This window comes from Chrysoperla carnea, chromosome 2 (assembly GCF_905475395.1).
Source record: "Chrysoperla carnea chromosome 2, inChrCarn1.1, whole genome shotgun sequence".
Lineage (NCBI taxonomy): Eukaryota > Metazoa > Arthropoda > Insecta > Neuroptera > Chrysopidae > Chrysoperla > Chrysoperla carnea.
The window spans coordinates 39,581,834-39,599,986 of record NC_058338.1 but is presented as its reverse complement, the minus strand read 5'-3'; the positions used below and the strand labels follow the sequence as shown (position 1 = coordinate 39,599,986).

Below are 18,153 nucleotides of genomic sequence, written 5' to 3'. Positions count from 1 at the left end.
GGTGATGAAGTAGGAACTAAGAACATGTCGAAATTAAGATTAAAAATCTATTGTTTTGATAGCAGAGAATATATCGTTGATAGTTTTAACATCAAATGGTAGAGAAAAAAGAATAGGACCTTTCTATATGTTCTTTGAGTTCAGATAAAGTAAGATTACTCAATTATTTTAGAATTCCTATATTATTTTTGTTGAATGGTAGCAATAAAGCTAAGGAATATGAAACTAAGTTCAGTTTTTTTTGCAATAAACGACGACGTTGTCGACATACCAAAGGGATTGTGAAGAAAGAAAGAAAGTCAAATCTGTCATATTGAGTTTTATTTATTATTATTATAATAGATACATATTAGTTGGATGTAGAATGAAATTTTCAAATTTAACAAATTCTTACTAAAATAGTACATGAATACATTACATAAACGGTTTAACTTAATTTGCGTAAAACGGTAAATTCCATAAACGCACATTTGGAATTACAGTGGAGTTCCGATGATCCAAAACGTCCAGTAATCGAATCAATTTTCGCCCGTCAGCTCTCCACAACTCTCTATACAATTCAAAAATAGTATTGTTTGTATATACATCTAATAAGATTCATCGTTGATTCTAAAAACACAATAGCATCGCGATAACACGTACTTAATGAAGTCTCGCTTAAATATATTCCATTGGAATATAAAATAATAAATTCCTTTGAATGATATGCCTTTTTTATTAAGAAGGTGTAATGAACGACTCTACACTATCCTCATCTAACGAAAAATATTTTGTAGTAAGATGAATTCCGTGCTCTATGCATAGAGATAATGGTTTTTATCTCTTGAATATCGTCATATTGTGAACTGACAATTGGACATTGTTAATTAATAAAATCAAGAAAATTAAATGGTTCGATTATAAATATTATTCATATCATTTAGAATATATTGAAAATTACAATCTTACTAAATATTATAAACTAACGATTTTTGCAATAATCCGGTGACATATACAGGGTGAACCTGAAGAACCTTCGCAACGCATATGAAGTCTGTTCATTTTTGTTTTTGTTGTACACATTGGTAATATTTATTTACCATTTTCATGTTAAGATTTTAAATATCATTTATGACTCAGAAAATCAATATTTTCGCTAGAAATGTCACCTTGGCAAAGTAAAAAATTCAACATATTACTAACTCTATGCAGTAGCAAGTTTTTACAAATTATGGTCACATAAACACCGTTGAAGTAAAAATGCGGTGTCTTTTTTGCTTACCTACCTTTTATCCATCGAAGTTAAATTTGGTAATAAAAAGTTGTGGTCTTTCAAATCGAAAATCAAGTGACTATTTTCCATTAACGAAACACTCAGAACATGATTAAAACCTCAAACTTACCTTTACAAAATAAAAAACAAATAAAAAGAATCACGGCTCAATTTGTTAGAAGATAAGGAAAGCAATTTTATTTAATCGAACCTCAAAACAAAATAAAATAACTTTAAATTAAGAAACGTTGATTATTTTTATTTTTTCCGTTTTTAAATAATTTACAAATTACTTTATTCACTAAATACAAAACTGGCGGATACTTATTTTTAATTTTTGTGTGTTTATTAAAGAAATTCACGGAGTTTTATTTTAAAAAAAAAACGACGCATTTCAGTTTTTAATGCAACAGACTTTTGTTAACTGTTAAAAAAATTAATTTTTTTTTTTATGAATAGAATTAATTCTAAACTTAAGCATAGGTTTTTGAAATACAAAAGAGAAAAAATTATATAAAACAATACAAAAAACTGTATTACTTTTTTATTTGACTTTTTGTCTGCACAATTTCATATGGAAATATAAAAAAAATTTCTAGTTACAAAGTTGTGTTAAATATTTAAATTATTAAAAAATATAAATTGCATTTCAAAAACAAAATAAAGTATTAAAAAAAATTTGCTCTAAATAAAGCATCTTTTGAAATAATTTAAAATATAGTTAATAAATTAGTTAAAAGCATATGAATTTGTTTGTTATCGACACATTTGTTTGTTAAAAGTCATGTATGTTGTGTCGAAAAATAAATTCTTATGCAAAAAGTTTTGAGTGTTACAAACATGTTTCATGCACATTCAGATGGAAAATATTATCATTCTTCATCGCCATTAAAAATACAAATTATTATTTTTACAATTTTAGATAAATTTTGCAATTTATTAATTATTAACATCACATTACGCATTATTGATCAATCGAGCATTTGAGTTAAAGCGAAATCAAGCAAAATTTTAATGATAGCTAATAGGTGCCATAATACTTCACTTGTTTCTTATTCAAATGGCGGTCATTTTGAACAAAAATTTTTTTTTACTTACATTTTTTATTTAAAAAAATATTTTCTGACATAAAACCGTAAAGCCATAAACCATTTTATCTCTGGAATATGAAATGATTGGCACCCCTTAAGAATTCTATGCAGCCGTATCTGCCATTAAAATTAAGTTGGGATTCGATTTAAAATTTGCTTAGTACTCCTTTCCCAACAATCTTAGTGTCCAAGCATAAGAAATTCCCGGTTATTTCATAGAAATTCGACTATTTAATGGCACAGCATGCATGCCCTCTTTTTATAGTAAACTATAAATATATTTCTCTTTCCTGGTTAGTACAATATTTCACGAGAAAGTCTATAGTAAAAAGTACGTTATAATTAATTGCTCTAAGAATTTTCTGTGTATAACCGGGAATTCACTACATACCTTAATTTTGGCCCATTATAATAAAGAATGAAAATATATAAAATTTCAAAATGTATGAAATAAAATACCGGTACTTCCAAAAGTATGCTGGCTCAATACTTAGTATTGACGAAAAAGCTTTCCAAATCGAAAATCACTCCATACACAATCCAGACATAATTAAACTTTTTTTTATTGGAAAAAAATTTTACCATCGTAATTTTCAAAAAAAAAAAAAAAAAAATTATATATAAATAAATAATAAAAAATTCAAGAAAGAAAACTAACAGAATTTTAACAAAATGGAAATAAAGTCTTTGATTATAGAACAGTCTTACTTCCAAAAAACATTTTGAATTTTTTTTTTAAATTTATTAAAATGGTTTTATTAGTTAAAAATGAGGAACATGAGTCATAGGAAATTCTTTAGTAAAATAATATCAACTAGTTATTATACGATTTTTTTTTAATTTACTCCACTTTTTTCAGCACGATTCAATTTGAAATGTGAATTTCCTTTCTCCCTTTCCTCTTTAGTTTTAACAAGATGGCACAACATTGGAAATTATCACTACAATCAATATAATACCATGGTCATTCATACAATTTTTTATGTATTTTATTTCAAGTACTATTTTTTCCGCTGGATGACAATGTTTTATAGAAAATATAATTTTACAAAAAGGTTTTCTACAACTTTTTTGGTGATAAATATTCAAATAAAAAAGATGCTGAAGTCAATAATTTCATCCCTAAAATTATAAATGGTAGGAACGGATAGCAAGCTCAAATCTACCATTAAAATTTCTTATTGCTCCGATTTAACACATCCATCGTATTTTTTTTTTTTTTTTTTTTGACGATATTACAAATAATTCTACATCAAAGTGACCAATAGGATGAAAATTCGCAGTTATTGAAATACTCTTCAAAAATAATAAATATGATCCATGCCGTCTCATTTTTTTTTTGCTAATAAAATACCATTCAATTTTTTTAAATTTCCTCAAAACTTTTGTGAAACTTATGACACTATTAGAGAAAAAATCATTATTTTATAAATAAAAACTAAAAAATTTGCCTAACGGTATTTTATTATCATGATTATTAAAAAAATCGATTCCAATATTAAAATCGAAATACATTGTTACAGATCAGATATATATTTTAAAACAACATTTTAAGTAGTGGTCCTATACCCCAAAATTAAAAATGTGTAATGAATGCTTTTTAAAACTTATCGAATTAAAAAAAATTGCTGGTGAGTATTTACATTCTACTTAAAAAATAAGAAATTTTTTTATTGTTTATAAGCGTTTCATAGATTAGGACCATCTTTATATCCAAAATGTAAACAAAGAATACCTTTCCTTAAAAGGGGAAACACATTAAAATACATTTCGTATTCTTACAATATATTTGTAAGGTCTGTCAAAATAATTATACTAAAATAGTTACTATTTCTGTACTTGTTGCTCAAACGCCTGCTGTGCCGTTAAAGATTCTTGCTTTTGTTGTTCTGTGGCTGGTAAATATTGTTGTAAATCTATAAAATCAGGCGTTGGATCTTTTGGTAATATTAATGATACATGATGATATTTGGAATGTTTGTATTTTTCTTGTACAGCCTGTTGTTCTAATGTGGACGCATTTGTGAATGTTGTATATAAATGTGCAATACATGGTCGTAAATATTCTAATGAGTAACGAGTTGATTGTTCAAATTCTTTGGGCCATGGTTCATCATCAACAGTATATCGAGCTAATGCAATTGCACCACTAGCTATATGTGATGGTAAAAATTGTAAGTATGGATCGGCTTCCAATAACGACAACTCGATTAGGTACTAAAAAAAACATGAATTTTATTCTATTTGTCTCTCATTAAGCTTTAGCTGTCTATTCAAAATTTTAAAAAATTTAATACAGATTATAAAAAAAATGAATATTTTGACTCACCATGGCAAGACTTGTAGTTTTATCATCAAAATTGTTGGTTGTACAAAATTCTCTGACAAAAGTTAAAGGTGTTGGCACTGATAAATCAAATGATAATACTTTTAAAATAAGATGCTCCATTCGTAATACTTGTTTTTTGTTGTATGTATCGTCTGTTATGTAAACGAATTCTCCAACATCGGGTGGATAGATTTCTTCATATTTTCTGGATGAAACATTAATAAATAAAAAATCAATGTATCTATCTAATTGTTTACTTAATTTAGATTAAACTATGTATTTGTATTTTTTTATGTATTTGCAATTTAAATTGTACTAACTTAAGTATTTTTCATTATAATTACTAAATAATTATTAAATATAAAAATCAAATTATCGGATAATTGTAGATCTTCGGTGGCGCTTGATACACAACTTATTATAATTTGATTTATAAAAATAAAAAATCACACAGTGTGAGTATCCGGTCCTGTGAATAACATCTAGTAAATAAAGTTGATTTCTTCCGGTTTGAAATCTGACGTAGCTTGATTTCAAATAGATTTTAAGTAAAGAATACTACTTGCACAAAGAGAAAATCTAAATAAAAAATTTTGGCTCATGGTAATCAAGAAGGTCTGATGACTTTGACTTACATAAATTACACAAAAAAATTAATGTAAAAAGCTAGCCCTAAATCGAATATCCTGAGGAACCGGGTAAGGAGTTCTGGATTTTTTCGGTTCACTTGTTCAATGAAAATACGTAATGTGTGTTTTCCACTGAGGTGTACAATCTCTCTCTCATATATTAAGTGTTATAATGTGTTGAGATGGAAAAATCTATTAAAATGATCGTGTTGGACTTCCGGCTTCTATAAAGTACACAAAAATTTTAAATACATGATGATGAATCTAAATATTTAGTTTCATAATACAAATGTGCGACAATGATGATACTTATTCATGAAAATTCAGTTCCGTAAAATAATTATATCAGTTACTAGATGGATAACTTGGAAAATGTACAATCAAAATGTTTGGTATTTGATCTGGTTGTATGAAATTTTTTTCTTCGTGAAAAATATCCTTAGTTTGAGTCTTGACTTTTACTGAGAATAAGACGAATCTAAATACTTTCATTTAAACTAGGTCCGAGTCTATTATATGCAAATTAAAAAATCAAATTTCATTTAGGATATTCTGTACATTACAGGAAAAAATAGTTTTACTTACGCAGCAATAAACATAGCAGCTGTACCAACTAATTGTAATTTAGCTCGAACCACTGACATGTAACTAAGAAATCGATCAATATACGACACAGCTAAAAACAAAGTTTCAGGTTGTAATTTGTATTCCTCAGCAACTTCCACTAACCAATCCACAAGCACTGTGCGCATTGAATAAGTAATATCAGGTTGTTTTCGCATATAGCCAGGTTTTGGCCGATGCCGTGTTTCACATTCTCGCATATACTTATAAATATCATCACGATAAATATCATACTCTTTGATATCGTAAATAACATCACTACGTTGCGTTACAAGAAGTGATTTGTCTATACTCATTGGCAAATCTGTGATGGCACTTGAATTAAGTGATGCATGTTCGTCAATTTTGGATGATTCTTCTACCACTTGTGGTATTTGTATTTCTTCCTTGGCTGGTTGTTCGTTGACTTTGCATTTTACTTCTGGTTCAGGTACTTTCTTTTCAGGTTCGGCACGTTTCTTGTTTTCAATATTTTCTTCATATACCTTGAAAGCCTCAAATTGTGCAACTGGTACAGCTGGAGGTGGCTGTTTTGTTGAGAATTTTTTTGGTTGATAATTTTCATTATTCTCATTTGATGGCACATTTGGAATGTTTGATGATTTAAGAGGCTAGAAATATTTACAAATTTAAATAAAATATGTGTTTAAATAAATCTAAAGTCGTAATTTTAATAACTTTAAGTTAATACTTTTAAGTTATTTAAGAATCAAGATAGGAAGACAAATTTGAGTATTAAAATAATCTAAGAAATTTAATTATCGTTTCCTATTTCATTTAACCAAAACGCTTCCCGAATTTTGTTAATTTTCTTTAAATATTGATTTTTTGCAATATTATAAAAGCATTTTGTCTGAATTATAAAAGTATTTAGTCTATTTCAGCATTTTAATGATAATATTTTCAGAAAGGTGGAAACATAACTTCTTATAATGAAACTACTATTACTTTGCCTCTTAAGATTCTCTTTTTTTTTATGAGATTAAAATTGAAAATAAAAATGTATAATTTAGATGTATAGAAACCAACCAGCGTCTTCTAATTAATTAGAATAATCGATAATGTCACATTTAAATGTGTCACTTTCAGTAGTTGAAAAACCGCCACGATACTGGAGACATCTATTGACTTTATAAGAACTTCATTTATACCTATCCTTCTTAAATTACACCAACAACTATTCAATTAAAATTGAACCAAGGAAGTGTTGTCTCTTCCTACTTCCATGCACTAAATTTGCACATTCTAAAGAGAGATGAGCTTGTACATACGCCAGTGCCAGTCTGTATCCAAACTAGTACTAAATAGTTACAGAGATGTACATATGATTTACTGATGGTCATGGTAACCGTCTGCTGAGCCTTAAATATGATAGTAGGTAATGTTCCAAGTCGCCCTGTAAGGTTCCTCGTATTTCTATGTGTCATATTCCTCCCCAGGGCTGATCCAGTTTTGCAAAATAAATAGCGTTTATATCCATATTTAGACAAAAATGGACAAAAAAATTTCAAGAAAAATAATTTTTAAATGGTGTAACTTGAGACAAATTTTATTGAAATAACCAATTTCGTGTATATTAAAATTAATTACTTTGTCTATTTACTTGATATTTAACCAAAAATTCAATTTTGAGAATTTGATGATATTGAAATACGATATTAAGCTGTGTCCTACAACTTCAAGTATTCATTCCGTCTTTAAAAATCAAATTGTAGAATAACCAAGCAAACCAAAAACTGAACAAAAGGATATTGTTCTTGGTCTAACTCTGGTTTATAGTTTCGACTACTTTGATATGAGCAAATTGTACCTTAAAATTTGAAATTCTCGAACCGAAATGTCATTCAACTTGTAAATTCTTCGTATAATTTAACGACGAAGAATTTATAAATTGAATGTTTTAAGAAGTAGTAAGCACCTTCAGCCTCGCAAACAATTCGTAAAGTGTACGAATTGTTTATAAAAAGGTACGGTAAATAGAAATTATTTGTTATCAATATAAATTATAAAAAATAATATTTTAAGCAGTAAACAAAATTATTTGATTATGTAACTTTTCAGTTATTTACGTTATTTAATTTTGTTCTTTATTTCACGCTTTTGAACTAAGTAATTTATGAATAAATAAATTTTAAGTTTAATGAAATTTAAAAAAAAAATTAAAAATCTTTAAATAAACTTCTCGGGAATTACAAAAATTATAAATTTTCCTATGTGATATTAAATATGAACCGCCACGCTTATATGACCAGAAAATCATTGATTACAAGTTTCATCATTGAAATTTCACCAAAGCTAAAAAGGTTTTGGCTAATTATGTTGTTCCAAAACAAGGTGTAAACTTCGATTAAAGTTAAAACTTGTGAAAATTAAACTTAACAAGTTTTTAAAATAATTATTAACCAACAAAGCAATTTCTACGAATTAATCCTATAAAAAATGAATATTGAGATATAATTTGTTAAAATAAAAAATATAAAGAAATGCATAAAATAAAAAATTGAAAAAAATTTCAAACATAGCGTTGGTATTTAACGGAAAAATAGATGTAAATAAATGTTTACAAATGATGCCTTCGAAAAATGGCGGTTACTAACCTGTTTCGAAGCTCTTGTTTGTCCATCGAATTGATTATTATTTGTGTTGATAGAACCTAAAACATTCCGTTTCTGTTGAAATACTTCTTTAACGTTACGCCGAATATCTCCAACATGAATGTTTTCTTGATCTTCATGAATACGAAATGAAGCCATTACTTTTTTAATATATTGCGTTTTTCCAAATTAAATAAATTAAAAAAATATATATAACAAATAATAAAATAGTTATGATATAAAAGAATTCAACACCGAACTGTCGGCATTAATTTTGTAACAAAATTTAAACTTCGTTGCTATAACATTGCAAATTAAATTGTGAATTTGTGTTACAAAAAAAGTTTCAAAGTCAACTGTCGTTATTACCCAAGCTATTTTGCTGGTTTACAGCTGGATGATCGTTTTTATGTATTGCGCAAATCGTTTTAGCCCTTCCAATCAAAATTTATCATATGGTATCACGTGGTTTCCTATTTAAATAAAAAAAACTTTTATGTTTATGTAAATTTTAATAAAAAATGTATAAAATCCCCAAAAATAGTTTCCAAAATATGTGAAATTTCAAGTTTTTATTCAATCAATACAAAAGATGTATTTCTTTTCCCATATACAACGCCTTACAATTTCAAATTTACCTCACACCCTTCTCGTCCCCTTTTACTGGTTCTTTACGCACATGTCAAAAAACACATGTGACAGTGTTTACATTTAAAATTTTCAAAAAACTTAGAAAAAAAATGTCCAAGCAATATAAGTAGGTTTTTAAAAGATTTAATAAAAAAATATTAAGAAGACGTTATTATATTAACATTAATTATTTTTATTTTTTGAGGGCCATAAATCCTGTAAAATATTATAAGGATTATTTATCAAATAATATTAGACCAGATGGGCGAAATTTTACGAAATTTCGTTCAATAGCTTTAAATGTGGATTCCATATCCACAGCTGATGGATCTGCGATTGTTAAATTAGGGAATACCACTGTCGTTTGTGGTATTAAAGCGGTAAATATTTTTTGGTTATAATTTGTACAGGGTAATAATGTAAATTATAATATTTTCGAATAAGAGCCAGATTTATTTTATTTTTCGCCAACTCTTTTTACTAAGGAAATTATTCGTAATCAGTATGAATGAAGTAATTATAAAAAAAGTCGAAGAGATATATAAGTTTTCTTCCGATTATCTTGAAAGCTTGATTGATTGCTAATTTTCCTACAACTAATTTGCAAAATTAAAATCCCATGATTAAAGATACGAAAATTAATCAATCGTAATAATTGTTCGAAAAGATATGTTGACGATAATTTAGTGACTTTTAATAGAAAACATGAAGCGAGTATCCAGAGTTTCTTATTCTCGAACGTTTGAAATTACTCTGCCTTGTACTTGTAATTAACGTGTGGCCACAATATAAAGGAATTTCATCACTGCTCTAGATAATATAATAAATTTTAAATTTTAGCTATTATTTTAGAACAAGTCATACATTTTTATTTAATCGTTTCAGGAATTATGTAAACCAAAAGCTGAAGAGCCAGATAAAGGATTCTTGGTACCAAATGTCGATTTATCTCCATTGAGTTCATCTAGATTTCGACCTGGACCACCTAGTGATCAAGCACAAGTATTTTCACGTCTGGTTGCTGATATAATTATTGATACAGAGTGTATTGATTTGAAAAAATTATGTATTCATCCCGATCAGCTTGCGTGGGTTTTATACTGTGATATTATATGTTTAGATTATGATGGTGGCGTGGTTGATGCCGCGGTTATTGCTCTTGTCTCAGCTTTAAAAACAGGTAATATTATATCTAAATTTTTGCACCAATTTAAAAACATAATGAATGAACTTAGGCTTTCATTAATAATTATGCTACCAATTAAATATTAAGTGACTATGGCCTCAATAGCGGATTCCATCTGGAATTAAATTTAAATGTTATAAATGGGTTTGTTTAGCTGGCATATTTTTTTGTTTAAAATAGAATACAAGGATGTTTTTCATTTCGTAAAAATTCTAATTTTTATCTTCCTGTAGTAAATCGAAAGCCAATTTGAATTGTAAATATTTTTGGCATATCAGCAAATTTGCTTTAAAATGAAGAAAGTGAATAATCCGTACGCTATTTCAGCGTATCGAAATAACGATGGAATTGATCTGAAGAAATTTTCTAACTTTTCCGGTTTAACTAATTATTTCATGATTAGTAAAAATACTTTCATGCAAAAAATACAGAAATACTGTAATTGCTTCAGATTTTATTTTATCAAAAATTATTTAATATCCAAACTCAGACATATTTTTACCATTTTTTCTGATCGAAATTAAAATTTTCGAGCCCGACATATTCGAATTACCTCTGGCTATATTTTAATAAAAATTATTTACAGATCATTTATTACATTTAAAAAAAGAATAAAAAGCGAAATGTCGGACTTTTGATAGTTTTCTTTTTTGTTAATTACAGTAAAACTACCAAAAGTTGACTTTGATGAAGAATTATTTACGGTAAAATGTGTTGATGTAGAAAATAAAGAATTATTAGAAGTTCATGCAGTTCCAGTGGCAAATACATTTGTAATTTTTGATGAGTGAGTACTATGAAGGGCGTTTAAAAATGTTGAATTTTTGCTAATATTTATTATATTTATGTTCTTATTTTGATTTTAGCGAACAACTTATTGTAGATCCAACTGCTGAGGAAGAAGATTTATGTAATGGAAGTATAACTGTAGTAATTGTTGATGATCATGTACGATCTGTTCATAAACCCGGTGGTGTACCTATTTCAAATATAAATATAGAAGCATGTATTGCCGAAACAAAAAAACAAGCAAAATATGTCGTTAATTTAATAAATACAACATTTTCCGAAAATTGTAAAAAAATTCAAGCAAATTAATAATAAAGTTTATGTTTTTTAAGAAATTTCTTTTTTCTTTTTTTTTTTTTTAAATTAAACGAGATTTTAGAATACCTTAAGACCAGAAACTAAACGAAGATTAAAATTGAAAGTTTTGTAAACAAAAGAAATCCTACGAAAGGAATTTTTTTAATTAAAATTGAATTTTTTTTGAATCCACAATTTTTGTGAAAGTTTAATATGTTTTCCTTTTGTTTAATAGGATTTTTCATTTAAAAAATGAATCGTTTTTGTTTCGGACAGGTGTAAATCAAGTAAAGATATAAATATATCTATTGAAGCATATATGAAGTAGATATTTCTAATCAAATAAAGAGTGTCTCCCAAATAGCTTAAGATGCGTTGCTGTACTGGAGGACCATAATACATACAAATCAGACATACATTCTCCTACACGAATGATTTTGACCATCTTTATTTAATCCTATTTTGTGGGCACTATTTGAGTTGAGGTAAACAGCCATATGAGATTGTGATCCTTAGCACTAACCACCCTCCGTATACCCTTATTTTTATTTGCTGTAACCGTTTCAGAGATGTTTAAAATATAACAATCCGCGTTTTAGCTTTTTTGGAAATACTTTATAAAGTCAATGAATAAATTGTATTTTTTTTATCTTTATATGTAAAAGTAATTTTTATAAAAATAAAATTATATTGAAAAAAAAATTATAAAAACTTTTGAAATGTAGGTACGTTATCATTATCCCTTTACAATTTGAAAATATTATTTGACTTTATAAAGTTATTTTCGGTATGACAGTCAATGCAATATTATAATTCCTGAGATTAATGAAATTATATGAAAGCGAAAATTATATTTTCTTATTATATGAAAACGAAAATTATATTTAACGAATTTAATGGTTGATTATTAACAACATCATCAAGTCTTCGGTAGTATAGTGGTCAGTATCCCCGCCTGTCACGCGGGAGACCGGGGTTCGATTCCCCGCCGGAGAGATAATTTTTTTGTAATAAATAATTTTTACTTTTCCGTATACAGACTAAATAATATTTGTATTTGTAAAAAATAATTTTTACAACTATGTTTTATTCACAGTTTATGTTTTAAGGACACCTCATCGCGAAACAAAAACTATTGTATGTGGGTATGTAACTGAGTTGGATTTAATATAGCTAATGATTTAGTTATTGTCTCTTTTAAAATACATCACATGCCTCAAATCATCACATGGCGGCGAAAAATATATGCAACAAATCGCACAAGTCAAAAAATTTTTGTATTACGACAACATGTTAATTATTTCAAAGAAGGTTACTCAAAAAATCTTTTCAAAAATGTATAAATACAGCAAAGTTTCCTCAAAAATGGACGAACAAATATTATATTTATTGAAAGGAAAAAAAAATTAAAGATATTGATCAATTTCAAAAAAGGGTTCCACATTTCGTCTTTATGTATAAATTTGTATAAGAAGGGGATAATAAGATAAGCAGTCGATAGTATTTCGGATATACAGCAAGTATTATCGCAGCTTCGCGCGTGAATTAAACAGATGAATTTTATTTCCCAATTGACACATAAGTGAAGTTGCACTTATTTTATAAATATAGCTATAAACATTTTTAGAAATGGATCATTGCATTAATAAAAACCGCATCGAAATAAGAAAGATTTTTTCTCGCGATTGTCGCCCACGTACCTACTCTTCTATACATAGGAAAGAAACAGTCTCTCTTTTTTGAAGTCGGTTAATATTGTTAAGTTTTTATACCATGTATATACGAAATAAGGTATATTAAGGTCAAGGTATATTAAGTTTAGTCCCAAGTTTGTAACGCTTAAAAATATTGATGCTACGAACAAAATTTTGTATAGGTGTTCATAAAATCACCTAATTAGTTCATTTTCGGTTGTCTGTCTGTCTGTCAACACAATAACTAAAAAAAGAAAAAAGATATCAAGCTGAAATATATAGCGTGCTCAGGACAATAAAAATCAGGTCAAGTTCGTAAATGAGCAACATAGGTCAATCGGGTCTTGGGTCCGTAGAACCCATAATGTAAACCGTTAGAGATAGAACAAAAGTTTAAATGTAAAAAATGTTATTTATGAATAATGTAATGGTATTGTGTGTGTGTCCTTATAATGGTAATGTGTGGCTATCTTTCTTTACTTATATGACGTAAAAAACAAACGATTGCATAATCAACACTGTCTATACATGGTATTTCAAAAATTAACTCAATCAATTGTTTGTTTTCACTAGTTACTTTTAAATATATAAAAATAATTGATTTACTCCCTTTTTTATTAAAAAATAAATAAATAAGTAAAATGATTATATTTTTTAATATTAATATAAGTACCTACCTATTGAAATGTACTTTCGTCGACGGGGTGAGCCATATCATGAATTTGGTGAAAATAACTTCATTTGTAAATGATTTGCAAAAATGATTATCTGATTATAAATCGGGTCAGAAAATTTGTATACACAAAGATTTAGCAACATGTTCACATGTTTTTGTATGAATCGATAAAATAAAAAAAACTTTGGAACCAGCATTCAGCATAGAAAGTTCAGTGAAATTTCTTAAACGTAAAAAATATAAAATTATTAAACGAACAATTAAACAGTAGACATATCAAGCGATATACACAACTTTACGTTAGAAAATTGATCGTTTCAGAATTTAACGAACCAAATTCCAAATCGACTTGGACTAAGACTATTCATCGTTTCTTAAGAAATTTTAAATCAACTGATTCAGTAAATAATCATACAGCAAGCGTACGTCGTCTAAACGTGAGATTGGATGGGATATCCTAAAAGGAAAGCACAAACAATATCGACGATTATGCGGTTGTGTAATCGGAAAATTGTATTTTTCGAATACGCGCTTTCCAGCAGAGCTGCCGAGTTACGTTTGGTTGGTATCATATACCACCATAATAGCCAAAAAATTTTGATCTCATTCACAAGTTGTTTATGTTTAAAGTTCTATCACTATTCGTGGAAAACTAATTGTATCAGAAAACTTAAATTACCTAAAATGAAGATCGAATTTTTGAATAAGAACACTGTAGTTTGTTTTTATAAATTTATTCAACCTAGTTATGCATCAGTTTAACAGTTTTCATTTCCAATTGAACACAATCATTCATTCAGTCAGTCATCTTATCGATTCCATATCGATTGCATTCTAACATTCACACCACAATCTCTGTACACACACAATTATTATATATAAAGATATATATCTTCCACCCAAATATTTACGAAATGTCTCGTCGCCATTAAATATAATTAAATTATATTTGAATTTAACAAGACAATAATATGACCTCTATATTTAACACGGTACATAGTTACAGTTACAATATATTATTAACATATTAACTCAATTTTATTATTTTTGTTTTGTTTTTAAATAAGAAAAACGTAATTAATATATTGCCAAATATTTTTTTTTGCATTTAAAAATTTTTTTGTTTGTTTTGATTTTTATACTTTTTTTTTTTTGTTAAATAGTTTTATTAATTAAATACAATAATTGTCATATTTTTCAATCAATCTCGTACAATCAATTTTTTATTTTAATATTTACAAAATACAAGTAGTTTTTCTTATGTACCAAAGATGTATTTCAGAATTTTTGCATTGATATCACTCACAAAGCCTCATGTGCTTTACGAAAATTTGGCAAATCTAATTTTTTTAAATATTTAACAAGAATATTGAAAAGTTTTAACTTTTGTTTGCAAATTGAAAGTAGGAATAGAGTTTAAATTATTATAGTTTGTGGAGAAAAATTCGACTAAGAATTTATTTTAAGCATGCACGACAAAAAAAACTTCGGTAAAAGTTTCAAGTAAAATTTTCGAAATATTTTTGAGAAATATTTGTTTATATTTTCCATTTAGTCCCATGTATAACCATGCTTTTTGTCACTTTTAAACTTAAAATTCAATGAAATTAATTATTAATTCGAATTTTTTAACTTTTAAGCTAAAGAGCTATTACTACACCGTTCCAATGAGATCAAGAATCTGTGGCGTTACCTACTTAAAGTTTCTGTTCAAATACAGCAGCCTTTTGAATCGTGTATGCTTGAATGTATTATTAATATTTATAACATAATTATAATATTTTGAGCAACTTTACTTAGTGAACATGTTCAATTAAATTTTCTGATACATGATCTGATATTCCTTTAATAAAAATCCATTTGGCTAAGGATACAGAAAATATTTGACTAATTTTGCCGTGACAAGTCTTAAACTAATACTTTTAATTTTGAAATACAAATTCGTAATTTTTTATGCCTTACATAATATATACAGAATTATTGAAAGAAAAAAAAAACAATTTCAAATTTTTATGAAATGGTTTTTTGTTACATTTATTTTTTTTACAATAATCTCGTTTTTTAAGTGTTATACCTTTCATTATTTACAAATTGTTTTTGTGTTTAATTTTTTGTCATTTTTAAAAGTTAAATATTAATAGTTTCGTGCAATTTTTATAAAATAGCACATTTTTTTTAATAAAAAATACTTTTTATAATATTTAAAAATATGTGTAACAATTCAGCCATATAATAATTTTGAAAAAAAAAAATTTTTAATAAAAATTTGTTTTTCCAGGTCTATAAAATAAATTGCTAAGTTTTAGCTTTTTATCTTGCGATTTTCAAAAAAGCGGCCAACTACTTTTTGTTTATGAACATTGTTTATTATATTGGAACTTTCAAGTTTGTGGTTGTATTTGAGCTTTAACTGTAAAGACAAAACTTTACCTATTAATGGTTAATAAGTCTTCCAAATAACAATACATTTTATATTTGCAATGGAGATAATTTTTTAAAATATTAAATCAATTTATTCTCTTGGATATTTTTTCATAAAATCCCTTATTGCATGACTAAATAACTCCCATGGTTTCAATAAAACATATTTATATGTAATCGAAGCTGGAATCCTATTCCGAATATCCTATAACCGAAAATACTATCATATATGTCTATAAACAAAAACTATTTATCGCATTTTTGGTAATCGTAAGATAAGAAAGCTTTGTTTCAGGATTCGACATAAATTTGTTATGTTTTTATACTAACCCCTTGTATTAAATAACAACAAATTTAAATTACATCAATGGCTGAATTATTAAAAAACATAAGTTACGGACTCGTTACATACGATTGTGGATTTATAAAAATAAAAAAATCGTACATAATGAGATTTTATTTAAAAAAAATTTGCATTAATATTTTCACACAATTTATGTGAAATACGAAAAACCTGAGTCATTATTTAAAAAAAGAATTTACTAATCGCTTTTAAAAACATTATTGAATAAAAACTAAAAAAACTTAAGACACAAATCAACGAATATTTATTTTTAAAACTACATAAATGAAATTTAAATCAGTTAAAATCCATTGAATTTGATGAGCAGGATTTTTCAATGGAAAATTATTTTCTTCTAGAACAAAGTCAATTTTACTTACTCTGAAATTATTTTATTTATTATTTTAGTTAGCGAGATCAATTCAAATAAAATAATTGTTTTACAGATTAAATATTATTGGCATTATTCTAGAAAAATTTTATGGTAAAATTTAATAAATTACAATTTTGAAATTGATTAATAATGAAGATATTTTTATCTAAAGGAGTTTATTGACGATCGTTTATTAAAAATTTTAAAAGTTATTACCTTTACGAGGCGAAAATTTTTTTTGATGAATTTTAATATTGCAAATTTTAGGTTTATTATCTAATGCACGACCTTTTGTTGTGGTAAAATTGCTTTTTTGAATCAATTTTGTCACAGGGAAAACTTTGTAAATATGTTTAAAAAATTGAAACATTTATTTTTAAAGTATCTTTTTAGAAATACAATATTTTGTCATGACAGGGCAGAGCGGGGCATGTATAAAATAATTATAGGGAAACATGCACTGACTCGACAATTATTTTCATAGTAAACTGAATATTTTCGGAATAATTTATTGCTCAATAATCTTTCGATCAATTTATCAGAACATTAAACTTTGGAATGAATATAAACGATTTGGTAAACGTAAAAAAGTAATTTAATTGAAAATGGTTAACAATTTTTGTTATATTTAAAGTTCTTTCTCACGAGGCAAAATTTAACTCCAGTAGCTTATATCATAAAGTACGACAGTTTATTGTTATTAATTTGACAACGTAGGAACTATCATTTGCATTCCAAATTGTGATTATTGTGGTGAGGCTAAGCTTTCAAGCGTTCTGAAATTTCAACGTTGAAAATGATCAATAAGTATAAAAGACGTTAGTTAAAAAAACGCCAATACCTATTGATAGTATTGCTACGGGTGATTTAATAAAATCACCAGCAAGTGAAACATCAAATTATTATATAACAAGATATGTAACACTTTTTATTCTAAGCAATTGGTTTTTTTTCACGGACTCTAAATTTCAATCGTTCATTTACGCATTTTCCCTACCATGACAAAACGGTTTATTTCACTGTATGCCCTAATAACGATATTTGGCAAGACAAGAGGGAGACATAATTAATAGAAGTATGTATATAATCAAATAATCAAATAAAAATAGTTTTGAACAATGGGTTATAAAAAAATATTATTAATCGCGGCTCTACAAAATTGCATTTTATTACAAATATTTTCTCCTTATAAATATATAAATATGTTCATTAAAATTATACAAAA

At 26.7% G+C, this 18,153-nt stretch overlaps 2 protein-coding genes and 1 non-coding gene across 3 annotated transcripts; 2 read left to right on the top strand and 1 right to left on the bottom strand.

Moving 5' to 3' along the window:
• Positions 1-3,949: 3,949 nt before the first annotated feature.
• Positions 3,950-8,833, bottom strand: LOC123292397 (cyclin-A2-like). Its single transcript, XM_044873044.1, has 4 exons — positions 8,523-8,833; positions 5,887-6,536; positions 4,673-4,877; positions 3,950-4,560 (listed from the first exon to the last, which is right to left on the bottom strand). Exons 1-4 carry the CDS (start codon positions 8,676-8,678, stop codon positions 4,171-4,173), a joined length of 1,401 nt encoding a protein of 466 aa, XP_044728979.1. The 5' UTR covers positions 8,679-8,833; the 3' UTR covers positions 3,950-4,170.
• A 349-nt stretch (positions 8,834-9,182) lies between these two features.
• LOC123292684 (exosome complex component RRP43-like) lies at positions 9,183-11,749 on the top strand. The gene is made up of 6 exons (XM_044873397.1): positions 9,183-9,276; positions 9,355-9,529; positions 10,035-10,329; positions 10,999-11,122; positions 11,202-11,420; positions 11,698-11,749. Exons 1-6 carry the CDS (start codon positions 9,260-9,262, stop codon positions 11,747-11,749), a joined length of 882 nt encoding a protein of 293 aa, XP_044729332.1. The 5' UTR covers positions 9,183-9,259.
• Positions 11,750-12,345: 596 nt separating this feature from the next.
• Positions 12,346-12,417, top strand: Trnad-guc. The gene has a single exon. It is a non-coding gene; the product is annotated as a tRNA-Asp (tRNA).
• The last annotated feature ends 5,736 nt before the right edge of the window (positions 12,418-18,153 follow it).